A 17,160-nucleotide genomic window follows, 5' to 3' on the forward strand; every position below is an offset into this window, starting at 1 on the left:
AGGACAGACAGAGACAGACAGGTGTTTTCAAGTCCACTCTGCATTTATTCTTTCATGACGTGTTACCCTTGAATGATTTGATTGACATGTTTGTGTGGACCTACTGAATCCACACAAGCAATGGAGGGGAAGTAGTTCAATAGCCATCAGAGCTGAATCTCTCTCTCTCTCTCTCTCTGTGTGTGTGCGCGCGCAGGACCATTTTAGCATCACCTCATGCCCTGCCACCTCCAATTGCAGGCCATGTCAGTTTAAGACTATTCTAATGTACACACAATAAGCTGTGTTATACATAGTGTGCAGGGAGTTGTATTATAAGGCCATTTTGTGACTGTCAGGAGGACAATTTGAAACACTCTACATTGCCAGCAATTACAGTATGCATGGGAGACAATTTAATTCAAATGATTGTTTAGGATTCTCTTTGTCCAACATCTTACATTAAAATAATTTTTATTGAAACTTTACAGTACTCAATTAAATGTATTTAGAAGTTACATTTCGCTCCATTGAAATGCCATCTTGGATTTATCACAAAACTTGTCAAAATGTATTATTGGATAAAATTATTCATTTTAATAAGGGCCATTCACAATGAGCAATGATAACTGCCTATTGAGTTTTTTTTTTTTTTTTTATCATTCCAGTTCTATGAAAATTGTTTAGTTGGAATAGCTTTCAAAATGTATTTTTCTCCCCAACTGATGGATGTTAAAAACATTGACAGCCAATCTGAATACAAGCAACTTCTAACAGCTGGAGAATTTAAAGTAGGGGACATTGCTGTACCAGAGGCTCACATGCTGTTGTGGCGGCTCCTGGGAGACTGTCTTTCATTCTTTTGGTGTCAGACTGCATCACTGACAGATGGTCTTGACTGTCAGAATCTGTTCCTATCAGCCTGGCCGAGGAAGGGGGTCCAGTACAAACCCTGCACTCTCTTCATGCCCTTATGCACATGCATGTGCACATGCAATGCATCATAATCTTCTCCTGCTAAACCTGCTTATTAGCCTCCTCTGTGTCTGAGCCGTGGTTCATGCTGACCTGTCACCAGTGTTCCTGCTGACCTCCGATGGCATGTTCAACACAGTTATGGAGGGAGCTCTTGGTTTCTCACACCAACAATATTGATAACTTGAGTTTGAATGTGTGAGCTGAATCATTTAACTTAATTTTCAAAATATCTGAAAATTGTGCAAAACTGAAATCTAACCAATGTCAGTTGACATTTCTCGGCTGTTCTGCCCAAGCCTTTGAATAAATAACGAACTGGTTAAGCTCAGATGGTGTCAGTTCTGCACTAAGGAAGGAGAAACGGAAATGGCCAGGGTCTTGAAACTACCTCAGACTGCATGACTGTAGAATTTGAAACAGGTCCAAGATTTAAGAAGCAATCACAATAAGAGTCATCCAAATTTAATGCATTGCTCACTTTGTTTGCTTTTCATTCAGCAAGCAGCACTGCTTTTTGGGATTCAGATAAAGCCATTATGTGCCCAGTAAAGTGAAATGGATTGATTGATTACAAGGTATTAGGCAGCATCTCTCCTCTATAAGCAACAACCTCCAGACACTCACTGGGTTATAAAATCAGACCCGCACAGATCCACTCTTAAACTTGCAGACTTTTTTTTATGCCTTCTTGTTGCTGCGCAACTGTGAAATTGTATTTCTGAGCAGGGAAAATATTGCTGAAATTACACTTGAGGTCATTGGAATCAACGTTAAGTTGAATGTTTCAATATTACATATTGAATTTGATTGAATTGAGAGGCTTTAATGGTAGTTCATAAAAGTATGACTTATTCCTGGTCTACATATAATCTGTGTTATTATTCAAATTACATTTTCATAAATTTCCCAGAGGCAATTAAAGAAATAGTTCACCCAAACATGAAATTTGCTAAATAAATTACTCACCCTTAGGTCATCCAAGATATAGAGGAGTTTTGGAGCATCTATTACTGTAATATTATGAAATAAATTAAATTAGTTGTATTAGATGTAACTTAAATGTGTAAAAATGAATCAAATTGAAAGTACACATACATAAATAAATGTGACTTTAAGACCAGAGGTCAAATGATGGCAACGGTTTCAGAAAAGATGCACTACTGTACCAAACAAAACGATGTGGTGCGAGATTTGAAGTGAATACATAAAGAAGAGAAAAAATGAGAGCGTGTTTGCAAAAAGGGTGTGTAGAGATGCTGCAATAACTTTTAACAATTAATGGACTCTAGTGGAGACTGAATAGAGAGGAAAGGGAGGGTCTGAGAGGAGGGAGGCGGCAGACTGCAGAGGATGAGCGTGTTTGTTTTGGGGATAATGAGTCAGGTTGGAGGCAGGGCTTGATGGGGCAGGTCAATTTGCGAAAGAAAGGACAATGAAAGATTGAATACCTGGAGATGTATCAGAATAAGAAGCAGAAGCACTTTGCAAGAGAGAGCGATGTGTGCAGGACAGGCTGGACGCAAGTGCGCATATGTGTTACTGTGGGCGTGCTCACACGCAGACGACTTGCTCTCAAGGGAACAGCTTCACAATAAGCAGCCTTTTTTCCAGGCCAGACTGGAATCAGAGGAACGATCACATACACGCGTGCTTAGGATCTTATAGCACCATGCAGTGCAACACACACCCTGCTGCGAAATCACAAGCAGACTTGCGTTTGGCGTGATCACACTAATGAATCTTGCTGTGGTGGAAACAATTTTAAAACGGTTTCCAGCTTTTCTCTGCTATAAATGACGTGCACATCTATTTATCCTTGAATGCATAATTTATGCATGGCCTGTCAGATGCAACCTTTCTGATGGAGGCGTGGGAGGGGGCGATGGCACATCGGCGCATGTAGAAGTGGGAGGGAAACGGTGTTTGGAGGAGGGAGTATGATGGTAAAGCGAGCGCGAGAACGCTCGCGTCGGGGAGAGAGAAACAGAGAGAAGGAGAAAACACATGAGGACGGAGCGAGGGTGATGCACATCGAAACAAGGAGGGGGAGGGCAAAAAAGAAGGAGAGAGAGAGGGAGAGAAAAAAGAGAAGCTCAAAAGACAGGAGAATCAAGGACTGGCTCTAGATGCAGGATCCTTCGGCAACAACATCGCGAGGGGCAGGGACGCTGGAAGATGGTTTCAGTAAGAGGAGAACTGACCGTTGCCTATAATTTAATGTTCAGTATCTTGGACTCCTTCTCCATGGGTAATAGCTAAGCACCTGTCTGGGCATAAGCTCCTCTCTGTTTCTCTTCCTGTGTCTCGTTCGTTCGTTCTCTCTATCTGTCGCTCTCCTCTTTTTCTGTCTTCATCTCTCGCGCAGTGTCTGGTGGGTTTAAAGGGATCGTTCTCCCTGAAATTAGATCCCTGGCTTCATGTAGTCCGTAAACCTTGCGTAGAATGTAAAAGGAAATATTTCGTACAATGTCCCAGCTGCTTTTTTTTCCTTGCGGTGGATGGCGACCAACATCGTTTAAATTTATTATGGAAACGGGCAGCTAGGACATTCTGTTGAATATCTCCTTTTGAGTTTTACATAAGCAAGACCCTTTAAGTCTACAGGGTCTGCTTAGCATTTAATCAGGGTATTGTGGGTTCGGTCTTCTAATGCGGACGGTCCGCACTGCCCTCGGAGTAAAGGAACGAGAGAAGAAACGGAAAGAGAGAGGGGACTGCCACCGCACCACGCGCCCTGATTGGAGTCATCCATCTGTCTTGGGATTGCTTTCAGATTTGTGCCTGTGGGGAAGGTGAAGTATTTGTGTGCACACAATTAATATTTCTGTCTCTTTTGCTCTCTGTAGGGGTGGCACCTGCGAAGAAAAGCCCCAAACTTGTGAGTACAGGTGTTTTATTCTCATTCTCCCCTCACTTTCTCTGGCTTTTTTGTTGTTACTCTTCACTTTGTTTTCAAATCCTTTTGATCATTATCTGTGTCATTGGTCTAGTGTTCAAAAGAGGTTTTACAATGACGATGGCAGAAAGAGTCTGATGTTCACTTCAATGCAAATGCTTTGAGGTGGACGCTGAAACCATGTGGTCAGGGTTGGGAGGGGGGGGCTCACCCCTGGGTGGAGGGCTGGTTTCATTGGTCACATGGGCATCCTGTAATAGCCCTCTAATGATTTACCAAAGACAAGAAAACCAGCAGGATTCCATCCATTGAGCTTCAGAGATTTAAATAACATTAAAGCGTTTTTATTTTTAATCGATTGAGCTTCAACAGCCTGTTGATGATTATTGTTAGATTTGAGCTCTCAGTGTGTCTGTGGATAGTAGAAACAATAATCAGCATTCTTCTGGTAAAATGGCAGCCTTGGGTTTTTCTACTTTGTTGAAATGGAGTCTATGCTTGTATGTCTCCCCAATGCCAGACGAGTGTCTCTAAAGTCTCAAATGCCCTCTGTTTTATTTGGATGGATTTATTAGCTACTTATTGAATTGTGGTTTCATTTTTATTGCTGGATTTCTTCTTTATTTCCTTTCTGGATGTCTGCTTTAATGCACAGATTCGTAGGCTGTGCTGGGATGCGAAAAGATGCAGAGGTGTGTGCGTGGGTTTAAAAAGATTTTCAGATGACTTTGTTGAAGAGAGAACTATATAAATGTCATAACCCGACCCAGCTAGTGGAATTTTATAAGTAAATTATGATGTATTCATTATATCAAAACATTATTTCAAATGTATATTCATTTATAGATTAATTATAAAAACAGGAGTATTTTTATTGAAGTTTACATTTTACAAATTAAGTTGTCAGAGCAATTTTGGTTGGTAATCTTTTTTTAATTAAGTTTGAGCAAAGCCTTATTTTTTTCCAGCTTTATTTGAGATGAACATTTTGGAAAATCTGACCGTCTATACAAAGGAATCACTTGCTTCACTGCATACATATTTTATGAAACAAGCTTAGAAAATATGATAACTAAAGCTGGAATAATGAGTTGAATTGCTTTGAGGGTATTGGTTGAGAAGGTGAGGCTGAATGATAGTTGAGTCAGAATATTAAAATAGCAATTGAATGTGCCAATATAATTCCTGACGGAGAGGTAAGGACAGTTGTGCGTCACTGTGTCCTTCAAATCATTCATTTATGTTTTTTTTTCCCTTACCTGCTCCACATTTATTCAATTCCTTCAGTCCATCTTAAAGGCACTTTGGAGGTTGTGGTGTTTTTTTTCTTATCTATCCATGTTTCCTCTCTTCTTTGCCCCACTACAGCAGCAGTTGGAGCGCAAGGACAGTCAGGGCAGCTCCCAGCACAGCGTGTCCAGTCAGCGCAGCATCCACACTGACTCCCCCCTCCACGCCTCCCAGGCCCTGCTCAACGAGTCAGCCGCCCCACCGCCCCCCTCCCAGCCCCTGCCAAGCCTGCCCCAGGACCCTCCAGTAGACGGAACTCTCCAGAAGAAACCAGATCCCTTTAAAATCTGGGCCCAGTCCAGGAGCATGTATGAAAGTAGGCGTAAGTAATATGGGTTTCTGGTGGCGGGTGCATTGGCAGCGGATCACTGGGTCTCTTCTTTATTTCTTATTTGGTTTGTAATGGGGTATCAGGTTTGGTTGGTTGGGAACAGGCTGGATTCCTTGTATGATTATTGTGATTTGCCTTTTAGCTGAATATTCACATTTTGGGGTCTTAAAAATGTTTTTGTTGGAGAAATTAAAATGATCTAACATTGGTGTAAAAAGATTATTGCCAATCACTTATTTTAAGGCAAGACTCTACAGGCAACTTTTGGTTAATTTTTGGATCATTTGGCTTCTCATAATGTTTTTTCAGGCTAGTGAAAAAAAAAAAATGCTTAATACACTTTTAAGTGTTTATGTTATTGTGCTTTACCTGTTCTTTACCTATTTGCATCCATAGAGTTCAATTTCAATGGATGCTTTCAGTATTCTGCACTTCAGTTGCACTTGCATATACCAAACTTTTGCAGTATATAATTTTCTGATGGATTTTAAATAGTTTTTTTAAGCAGAAAACTTGTAATGCAATGGGGGAAAAAATCAATTCTTAATGTAACTGATCAACTTGGGAAGTATGGTGAGTAAACTTCTTAGCTGGCAATTTATTATATTAAATTTAGCTGAGTTAAATTCAACTTGGGGTCTTGCCTTAATAGTGAATTTATGCATAAACAAAATTATAATTTTTAACCGCTCATGGTTGCTCAATCTTCTATATTAGGTAGCAGGCGTTAATTTGTGTTTTTTAAATTTAGTGACACCGCCAAGTAGTCCATTAACATCAAAGTCCTTTTGAGTACGGCTGTAGTCTTTGGGTATTCAAATAGCTGTCCAAAGCTTATGTAAACCATTAGCCGTCAGTTAGGATCTGCTATGTCTGTTGTGATCAGAGAGCTGTGTTCAGATGAGCCCGTCATCTGTACTTCCAAAGCTATTCATTAGCCTTTCCCAATCCTTCTTTCCTTCACTTGGCTTTCGCCTACTCATTCACGCCATTGAGAATCCACTGTGAACGGCGAGGCACTTCTGACCAATTACACTCCTCCCTGCCATCAGTGCATTCACACGCTTCAGCGCTCTAGAACACATCTCTTGACAAATGTGCATATAATTGGTAGTGGTGGAAGACAGTGAATCCAATACTACTTTCATGTGTGCCAGAGCAGAGGGGCTAATTAACAGGAATATCCTTCAGAAGATGTAAGGCTGTGGAATTGAGTGCTCCAGTGTTTGGGTTGGAAAATTTCGCTTACTTGGAGTGTCTTCGTTGTTTCTGCTTTTGTTAGTGTCTCTCATTAGCAAGTCCTTTAAGTAAGAAGATGTTAGGACTTGGGAGCGCAAAGAATGTAAATATTTCTTAAATATTCCACTCCTTTAAATGGTTCCATTAACAGTTCTTTTAAGTACTTTTCCTTTTTGGGAAAAAATTTAGTTCCAAAGATAATTTAATAAAATAAATAAATAAATAGTCAAAAGATAATATAATTTCAATAATGAACAACGCAATGAAAACGTGTTTACAAACTTTTGAAGGATGTATGTTTCTGAATCACTTAAAAGAACCAGCTCACGGTAGTCAGTTTCATTATCAGACTACACTGTTGCAGTCCTTGAATGGATTGAAAGGTACCAGCTTGAGAACATTCAGTCCAATAAGTGTGAGCAGTGAGTAGCTGCATTAAGAGGCTTTAACGCAAATGAATCTAAGCTGACGTTCTGTCTTTGCCATAATGCACATTTTGCAGAGTCTGCCACAGCCATCCTTGCTGCTTAATGGAGATCGAACAGTATGGGAAAATTGCCCATGCAGCAGACATTTTGTATGGCTCTGGAGCCATTCTACTTCCTGTCTCTGTTACAGTAAATTGCTGTGCATCTGGTTGGACTGAAGACGGAGCTCCTTGTATCTGCCATCTGCTCCGCACGTCCAGCTGCATTACAATAGCTTCGCAGTAGATCCACAAACACAGAGCATTTGCAAACTGAAGGCCATTTTTAAAAGTAAGCCTGTTTAAAAAAGATCTCCAGGAAACCTGCGTCAGAAATTTCCGGCCAGAGCAACCGTTTCCAGCTGTCTCTTACTTAACAGGCATAAATGTCCCCTGGCAGAACATCATGTGATGCATTGGAAAGCTACAGGGTCAATAATGTAAAACCTGACAGATTGCTGATGTCTGCAGGGCTTCAAGTCTAAAAGAGGGGGAAGCTCTGCCGTTTGCTCGTCCTGTCTAATTTGACGTGGAAGTGCTGTGGTGTAAAGCTCAAGGGCACAGCTGCTTCAAAAGACCTCTGGATTCTGTCTTTTGCTTCACTTGATCTGTAATCGAGATTTAAGCATGCTTGTCAGTGCTTATCATTTTCCCTGAAGGGAATACCTGATAATCAGATTATGCTATGTGAATTCATTTGAGCAGAGTAGTCATTATATCACACCTTCACTGGTGTGAACCAATTAGAAAAAAATTCCAGATTTGAGATGCAATCATTAAAGTGACATCGTTCGCTTTTCTACCACCTCGAACCAGCAGCCATTCTTGAATGTGGGAGGTTTAGGTTATAAATCAAAGCTTGTGCGTCATTCTGCAGGTCCATTGATCATGTTCTCAAGCTATTTTTCCTCCTTTTCAGTACCTGATTACCAGGAGCAGGATATTTTCCTGTGGAGAAAAGATACCGGCTTTGGATTCCGGATCCTTGGAGGCAATGAACCCGGCGAGCCGGTGAGTGCAGGCCTCATTTGTGCAGTTCTGCAAGTATTGTACTAGTCAGTTTGTTCATTTTTCTATATTTATCAAAGTTATTTATTTGTTTAATCAGTCTTGTGGTTAGGGCTAATTGTAATTTAGATATAAAACTATTTAAACTATTTTATTTCAATTTTGCTAAACGTTTTGTAATTATTATTCATGCAGCTGTCATACGGTCTACATAGAATATATAAAATTGAAATAATTTATATATAAATAAATAACCATTAAAAAATGAAACGATGAAGGTAAATAGTTTTGAAGTTTTAAAAAGGTTAGAAAATTGTGACCAGTTAAAGGTCCCATAATATATACTTTTATTTTATGCGTGTTATTTTACTATTACTTATGTTTTAATAAATATAGAATTTATTATTTTGAACATTATTTTCTTTTCTATTTTTATTATTTCTATTTTAGCTTTGACTTTTTTTTTTTAGTTCTTAAATTTATTTTAGTTCAAGGTAATAGTTTTAAATGTAAGTTTTTCATCTGATATTTATATTTTTTATGTGCATGATACCCAGTGCAATACAAACACTCAGCTTTTGGCGAGGCTTGTGCCCAGTGAAAGCATCTGCCCTGTGTGTGTAGGCTGACAAAAGCTTTGATCTGTGCAGTACAGCCCCGATCAGTCAGAAAATATATCTCAGACCACCAGTTCTTCCCTTTAATGAGGCCATGTTACATCTTTGAACTGATGAGACGGTTTCTCAGACTCTAGTCCTTCAAGAATGAAATACTGCAATGCTTCTCTTTTCGACTTGGTAAAGGGCTGTAAAAAAAATTCCATAGAGGTTTTACTGTTTGGAGAACATTTCACAACAATTAGTCATAAAATAAGCAGAAATGTCAGTGTTTGAGTAAAATGAATCCCCTTGACACCACACTGACACCCTGAGTTTGAAAAGTGATGGACCACGAGGAGTGGTGTTCACTTTGGCAAAGATTTGTGAGTTGTGGGGATTTTTTCTTGTTAACTGTCTTTCTGTGTCTGTCTCTCCTGACTGTACAGATTTATATTGGCCACATTGTGAAATATGGAGCTGCCGATGAAGATGGGCGTCTGCGATCAGGAGATGAGCTTATTTGTGTGGATGGAACGGCTGTTGTGGGAAAATCCCATCAGCTAGTCGTTCAACTCATGCAACAAGCTGCAAAACAGGGTCACGTCAACCTGACCGTGAGGCGCAAGACTGGATTTGGATGTAAGCAGGCTGAGAAACATTAAAGTCTGTTTAAGTCATGAAACTGTGTTTTACATTTGTATTGAAAAATCTATTTTGTTCCTATGAAAACACAATTATTGGTAGCACTTTATTTTACAGTCCTGTTCCCCATGTACATACTATGTACTTATTATAGTAATTACAATAACTATGTAATAACTAGGTACTAACTCTGAACCTACCCCTAAACCTAACCCTACCCCATGTAGTTACCTTGTATTACCAGAACTTTCTTAGATAAATACACTAAGTACACTATGAGTGCATGTAAGTATATGTACTGTAAAATAAAGTGCAACCGAATTATTTGAGCAGTTTTTCTTGCATTATGTGAATGTGTCACCTGCAGAGATAATGATGAGATAAACCAGAGTCAATCACAAAGTCAAGCTACGTTTTAATTTTGTCACCATTTCTGTTTCAATGGCTTAAAGTATGTGTCATCACATGAAGTTCTGGAGAAACAAAACAAACGAACATAGGGTTAATTTGGATCATGCATTTGAACTGAGTTCAAAATAGCATTCTCCAGCATTTAACCTAACCATGCATTATTGAATAGATAGATTTTTGAAATGCATGCATTTAGTTAGTTTTTGCCTTTTTTAACTTACAAAGCGGGCACCCTCTGAGCACCAAGTACAAATAAAAGCTGTCGGTTGTACATGCTAATTTTGAATTCTGGAATTGTTATGACCAGCGAAGATCATCAGTTCTCTTTCTTATCAGTGTCATATATCACACATATCAGTGGGTAGAGTTAAATCCTGAGTAAGTGTTAATTGCCGCTTAAATGTGCACTTATTGCACTCCACAACCCGAATGTAATGACCAGCATGACTAGTGGAATTGTAAATCATGCAGGATTTTGCGTCTGATTATCAATTCCTATCAGACAGACTTTATTTAAATGAGAGTTCATGGCACATGATAATAAGGGTACGCCTGCTGACTCTGGCTTATTAATCTGTGCAGGCCTCTGAGTCCCATATGTCAGGTCTCCAAGTATAAGTTACCTTTTTTCAGTCTTCCAACCTGAAACAACCTGAAATTCACCTACCTGAATACAAGTCCCAGTGTAGCCATTGTAAGAGAGCAGGGCAAGATATTTTAAACTTCCAAGGAAATGGTGATTACTCAATTTTTAATGATCTGAGGACAGTTGGTTAATGTAATTACATGTCCTGATCGTAACTGTGATTGAGTCCAAGCCTTTGCGTGTCGAGCTGGTTGGTGTGAGGAGCTGGTTTCTCCTTGACTTGCAGAACATAAATCTCTCCGAGTGTCCTTCCTAACCCTCCCCCAACCCTCTTGCTCCTCAGTGGCAAAGGTGGATGGTGAGATGCCTCCTTCCCCGGCCTCCTCTCACCACAGCAGCACACAGGCCCCGTCTCTGACCGAGGAGAAGCGCACGCCTCAGGGCAGCCAGAACTCCCTCAACACGGTCAGCTCCGGCTCGGGCTCCACCAGCGGCATTGGCAGCGGCGGCGGGGGCGGCAGCAACAACACGGTGGTCCCCAGTGCCATCCAGCCCTACGATGTGGAGATCCAACGTGGAGAGAACGAGGGATTCGGATTTGTCATTGTGTCATCAGTGTCGAGGCCTGAAGCAGGCACCACTTTCGGTAAGATTGCTCAGATAGCTTTTTATTTAATTAAATAATTAATTAATGAAATTGAATTAATGCATTACACTTAGTTGTTACAAATTTCGTTCTTTCTTTAGTCTACACTTTAAATGAATTAAATAAATAGAATGGACCCTTTTCACATTTTTCCGAGTTTCTCAGAAGCAGAAGTCGTCATATTTGGATAAACTTATGTAGTGGTGAACAGAAACTATCACGGATATAATTTTGCGCCAACAGCAAAAGAAAAGTCTATGACTGCATTTCTGTGACATTTTAAAAGAAGGAACCAATATTGAGATTGATTACACTTATCAGAAGAAAGAAAGTGTCAAGTTTGCTGACTCTCTCTGAGCCAGACGTGCAGCAACGTTAACCAGTTTTCTGTAATTTAATACCAGGCCAATAAAATGCAAAACATAGTGGTTTAAATTAATATTACATTAAAAATATATATATATAAAACTTTGCTGGATTTACGATATTAATAACTGTGGAAAGCCAGAATCACAGTCTGTAAAAAGGGTCTATTCTGCAGGGTTTTTTTCCCTTCTAAAATCAGCACACAAAATTGTGAGTCTGCAGATTTTGTCTGGCCCTAGCTATCAATTTGGTAAAGAAAAAAGAAAAATTCTGTAGCTCAGTTGGTAGAACATGGCACTACCAATGTCTAAGTTTTGAATTTGATCCCAGAAAACATTTAAAATGATGACATGAAAGCACTGTAATCACTTTGAATAAAATTGTCTGTTAAATGCATAAATGGGAAAAAGTAATCCCGTATTTTCTATTATAAAAAGATAAAATGACTGAAGGATTCACAATTTTTTTCTGGGAGTTTTTTTGCCTCTGAAAGGCACTTTGGATGTGGTTTTCAGTTTTTGGTGGGTGTGGGTTCTTCATATTCTCTTTATGCCAATCTGCATGTCTTGTGATATTCCTAGTGCAAAAGGAAGTGCTTGCAATGTCTGCCTGAAGCAGGGTTCGATATCCACCCTCTCTGCGTGGGGCTCTATTTCTGTTCTACTTCCCAAAACCAGAGCAGTCTCCATTACACAAGATGGCTATCGCGTTAGTGAAACAGCATTTAAGTTGGCCATATCTCACCGGTTGGTCTTAGCAGTTGCCAGCAGCAATTAGTATTTTTAACCAACTGTAATTGATAGAGAGATCAAGTTATTAAAAAAAGCAAATTGAGCATGACATCCCATGTTTACAGACTCAGATCTTTCTTTGCTATGTTCATCAGAACGCTTCCACTTTTTAAACTCACAATAGTGCCGTTGGCAGCCCTCACGTAAGTGAAAACTGGATCCAGCAGGCTCTGTGATTACTCCATGTGGGAGTTTTGTTCAGAGCATTATGACAGAAGAGAGGAATGACAGATCCGTGTTTGAGATGAATAACAGCGAGCAAGCAATGCTTGGCACTAGTTTACTACACTGATGAAATGCATGAGTTCCTGTGCCAGAGTCACCTCGACCTCAGAGCATAAACACAGTTCAGTCATTAGTATTACAATCAAACAACCAATCATCTTCATAGCGGTGTGACAAGCATGATAGGTTGAATTAATATTTTATAGTTGTACTAACATGCCATCACTCCATTTAGATTGATCAAACATGTATATTTTGCAGGATGTGACACCTAAAATTGGTTGACTGAAAAGTCAAATATTAAAGAAAGACTTTTAATAAGGACCCTGAGCCTTGATTCATCACAATAAAAAGGTGTTTTAGGAGCCATTCTGCTTTATTTACTTTTACTCCCTTTTTTTTTTTTTTTTTTTTTACATTTCTGGCTATAAAACCATAGCATTCATTTTGCTCAACTTTTAAAAAACACATCTCTAGACCTTGATTTTTTTTTTTTTTTTTTTTTTTTTTTTTTTTTGCAAAAAGGTGTTCTGTTCGAATGGTCCTTAGCCTATTTTTGTTGCAATATTTTTGTGATTGAATTCAGCAAAAATTGGGTACCACAAAGTGCAAACTTGAGTAATCCTAATGCTTCCCAGTCGTTTTTCATAATTTATCACAATGCGTTGCTCTGAGGGAATTTCAAGAGTTTACACCTTGTTTTCACGTAATGAATAATTCATATGTGGTGGTGGAGATTCTTCACAGGATCTGAAGAGTGCTACAGAAATGATGTCCAGGGTGATCTACTGTAACATGCAAATGCCTTTTAATAGAACCAAATTCTTGCTATTGCCACCCCACACCCCTCATACCTTTGCTGTCCATTCAGTAACATGCTTTTGTCTGTCACAAGGTGTGTTTTTCTTGCAGGGTACATTCTGTGGCCATTCTATGAGAAATATTGGCACTTTGGCTTGGTGGCTTGGTATATTAACCCCTAAACATTCTCTCTTTCCTTTTTCTCTCTTTCTGTTTCCCTTTCTCCATCCCCACCAAAAAATCAAAAATAACCATCTTAATTCAAACTCATACATGCTCAATCACTGTTGGCCAAAAGCTGGAAACGCATGTGTGGCAATGCCTCATAAAATAGGTCGCATCATCGAGGGAAGCCCAGCTGACCGCTGTGGGAAACTAAAAGTTGGAGACCGGATCCTGGCTGTAAACGGCTGCTCCATCACCAATAAGTCCCACTCGGATATCGTCAACCTGATCAAAGAGGCTGGAAACACGGTGACGCTGCGGATCATTCCAGGAGACGGTCAGTTCCTCTCTCTAATTCATATTAGTGAGAGCATATTAGTGCGTGTGGGTGTGTGTAATATGTGTAATAGCACGGCTTCTCAGCATGCTACTCTCACGAGTCTCACAGTAATAATGTAGACGATACATTCAGCATTATTAGAATACAAATAATGAACAGTAACCTGCGAGGGGATCAACACAATAAATATTCAACACGCTCTTAACCTTAGAGGCAGAACGCCTTCATATTGTGCTGTTGTAATAATGACATATGGCACACCAACAAGGTTGATCGTGAAACAGACAGAGTCGTGCAGAATCGTCATGCACATTTGAATGTTTCCCTGGAGATTTAAGTGGCAATTGTTTTTGAAATGAAAGTTTAAGAAAACACTTTGACCAGGTGTATCAAGTTGCACTTCAAATCTGCAAATCATTTACAGCTGTCATCATCTTCCCATTCAAACATTAATTTTGCTTCATACTCTTATTCTTTTTTTCGTTTGGACCAAAATGTCAGAGCTGCCTTTTTCCATACAACAAAGCTGCATGATGGTAACTGGCTGTCAAGATCAATGTATTAAATTCAGTTTGGATTTTGGAACCCAAGTCACTTTTCACACTAAAAATAAACCTATATCAATAATTTGTACTAAGCATTTTATTTTCTTTGATCAAGTCTCATCTCACCAACAAGGTTAGCACGAATTGACACTGAAACATAAGTGTTGGCCTATGGTATAACTGCTCATGGTACATACGTGCTTGCATGTGCCAGTGTGTCTGTGCACTACATTGAGTGTTTTCCTCAGCGGCAAGGCATGCAATAATGAGAAAGCTGTTTCTAGTGAAGTCTCTGCTTTAATGCAGGATGCCAAATACACTGGGGTTTGTCTCAGAGCTCTTCATACTCTTTAATCAGAGAGGAGGAGAGTGCTGGCATACTATGGGAATTTCCAAAATTGACAGACTGTGGGTGTGCACGTCTGGTTGTGTTTACAGAAAGGCAATGATGTTTCATTGTGGGTTTTATTTTTTATTTATTTTTTGGCGGGTGATGTTACTGGATCTCCCTGGACTGGGCTCCCTTGGTGTTACTTTACTACAGTTACTGAACTGTAGACTTTTTTCTGGTTTCTTTGCTTAATTTAAGCATAATTTATCATTTATGCATTTCTTGTGCTTTCTGAGTGGAGAAGATAGGAAAAAATACGATAAATCCATGAGATGAGGAAAGAGAGAGAACGTCAAGTCTGTTCCCAACAGAGTGATGGGGAAGGGCTATTTTAAGACGGTGGGATTCACGGGCTGTGCACTCATCAAAGTTCCCCCTCTCTCCCACAGTGACTGCGCAGTGGGGCAGAATTAAAGCAGCTTTGAGCGCAAGCAACAGCAGCCTGCATTTCATTGGTGACAGCTGACTTAAGAGCTAGGCTGATGCGGTCAAAGCAAATGATCCCAGATCAATTAAACTAAAAGTTCACACCTAAAAATGGACAAAAGGGAGATGTTTAAATAGAAGTTCAGGCTGCTCAGAAATAATTCTAATATGCTGGTTTGGTGCTCAAGAAACATTTCTCTTTATCAGTGCACATCAGTTTTTGCTGCTTAATATTTTTGTGGAAACTGTGATGCATTACAATTAAAATGTTTGGGGATTTAAAAAAAGAAAAGAAATTACAACTTTTATTCAGCAAAAATGCACAAATTGACCAAAAGTGATAGTAAATATATTTATAATGTTATAAAAGTTTTTTTTTTTTTTTTTTTTTTTTTTTTTTTACTAAATGTTGTTTTTGAATGTTCCATTCAACAAAGAATTCAGAAAAAATGTATAATGGTTTGCGCAAAAATATTTGTCAGCAAAAGCTTTTTTTAAACATTGATAATAATCATAAATAATAACCATTATTAATAAGTGATAATAACTGAGCAGCAAATCAGCTTGTTAGAAATATTTCTGAAGGATCATGTGACACTGAAGACTGGAGTAAAGCTCCTGAAAATTCAGCTTTGCCATCACAGGATACAAAAGTTAAATTATAAAATATATTCAAACAGAATTTTTTTTTTAATTGCTATAATATAAAAAAAATCTAATTATTTATGGTAAATCTGATCTTCTTCTTTAGGTCTCAAATTGAATTCAAACTCGCAGACTCTTAACTATTTACTGTGCAGCATGAACATTCTTTAAAATATCTTTATTATGTTCCAACACACGTGTGAGAATGAATAAATGCGAGAGAATATTCATTTCTGGATGAATTGTCCCTTCAGCACAAGCTGTTGTAATTGCTAATGTGAGGGTAGATTGGATATGTGATTACAGACAGAAGAAGGGAATTGGATGTTCGGCTTTGCATGGCTTTCAGGCATTAGGCTATAATGTAATCTGTGAGACGATAGCTACAGCCAGAATGATAAATGTGCCGTTGTTCCTGCTGCCCAGCTGGAGTGGGCTTACACGGTGCACTAGTACTAATGTTTCGATGTATGGAAAATGGGCCTCTGATACTTGGTCCACAGGGTGCATTTACGCTCTGCAGATGCATTCTGAGTCTTCTCTGAATTCCTTAACATGTGTTCCTCCTGCAGAGTCCTCCAATGCATCACTGCTGACCAACGCTGAGAAGATTGCAACTATAACTACCACACACACACCTCAACAGCAAACTGCACCTGAGCCAAGGTACACACCACACACCTGAACTCGACAACACCCAAACCTTACAGCCATACTATATACTAAAATGACTATATATATATATATATATATATATATATATATATATATATATATATATATATATAAGCAGTACAACTGTTTTCAACCTTGATAATGAGAAATGTTATTTGAGCTGCAAATCAGCAAATTAGAATGATTTCCGAAAGGATCATGTGACACTGAAGAGTGGAGTAATAATTCAGCTTTGCATCACAGGAATAAATGTATTTTAATATGTATATATTAAATATTTAATGTTTAAATATTACAATAGAAAAGCTATTTTACACTTCAGTTATATTTCACAATATTTTTGTAACCATGTTTTAACCAATGCAGCCTTTGTGAGCACAAAATACTTATTCTTTATGCCGTAACAATCAGATATTGTTGCTGTATGTCAGTGCTCATAATTTGACCAAAGTTTTGTCACTGTCTTTTTCCCACAGAAACAACACCAAACCAAAACAGGAGTCTTTTGAGTTCAAAGCCCCACAAGCTCCAGCTCCAACACAACCTTCAAATCAGGTACATCACTCACTTTAGATGTCTGGTCCTCTGAGAGAGGGCATGTCTGTAGTCAGAATGAACCATGCAAAAACCAAGAAAAGGCGAAGAGGTGTTTGAAACACCAAGAGCCAATCCTGTGACAAGCACAGTGACTCACTGTTTTACTCTGTGAGGGTTCCCTG

At 39.0% G+C, this 17,160-nt stretch overlaps 1 protein-coding gene across 1 annotated transcript in view; it reads left to right on the plus strand.

The window, feature by feature from the left end:
* LOC113110990 (membrane-associated guanylate kinase, WW and PDZ domain-containing protein 1-like) overlaps positions 1–17,160 on the plus strand; it is a 121,341-nt gene that overhangs the window by 97,409 nt on the left and 6,772 nt on the right. Inside the window, 8 exon segments of the mRNA XM_026275347.1 lie at positions 3,804–3,835; positions 5,222–5,465; positions 8,099–8,190; positions 9,233–9,425; positions 10,769–11,071; positions 13,553–13,756; positions 16,339–16,432; positions 16,918–16,996. Coding sequence (XP_026131132.1) covers positions 3,804–3,835; positions 5,222–5,465; positions 8,099–8,190; positions 9,233–9,425; positions 10,769–11,071; positions 13,553–13,756; positions 16,339–16,432; positions 16,918–16,996 — 1,241 coding nt within the window.

Source organism: Carassius auratus, chromosome 11, assembly GCF_003368295.1.
Source record: "Carassius auratus strain Wakin chromosome 11, ASM336829v1, whole genome shotgun sequence".
NCBI lineage: Eukaryota > Metazoa > Chordata > Actinopteri > Cypriniformes > Cyprinidae > Carassius > Carassius auratus.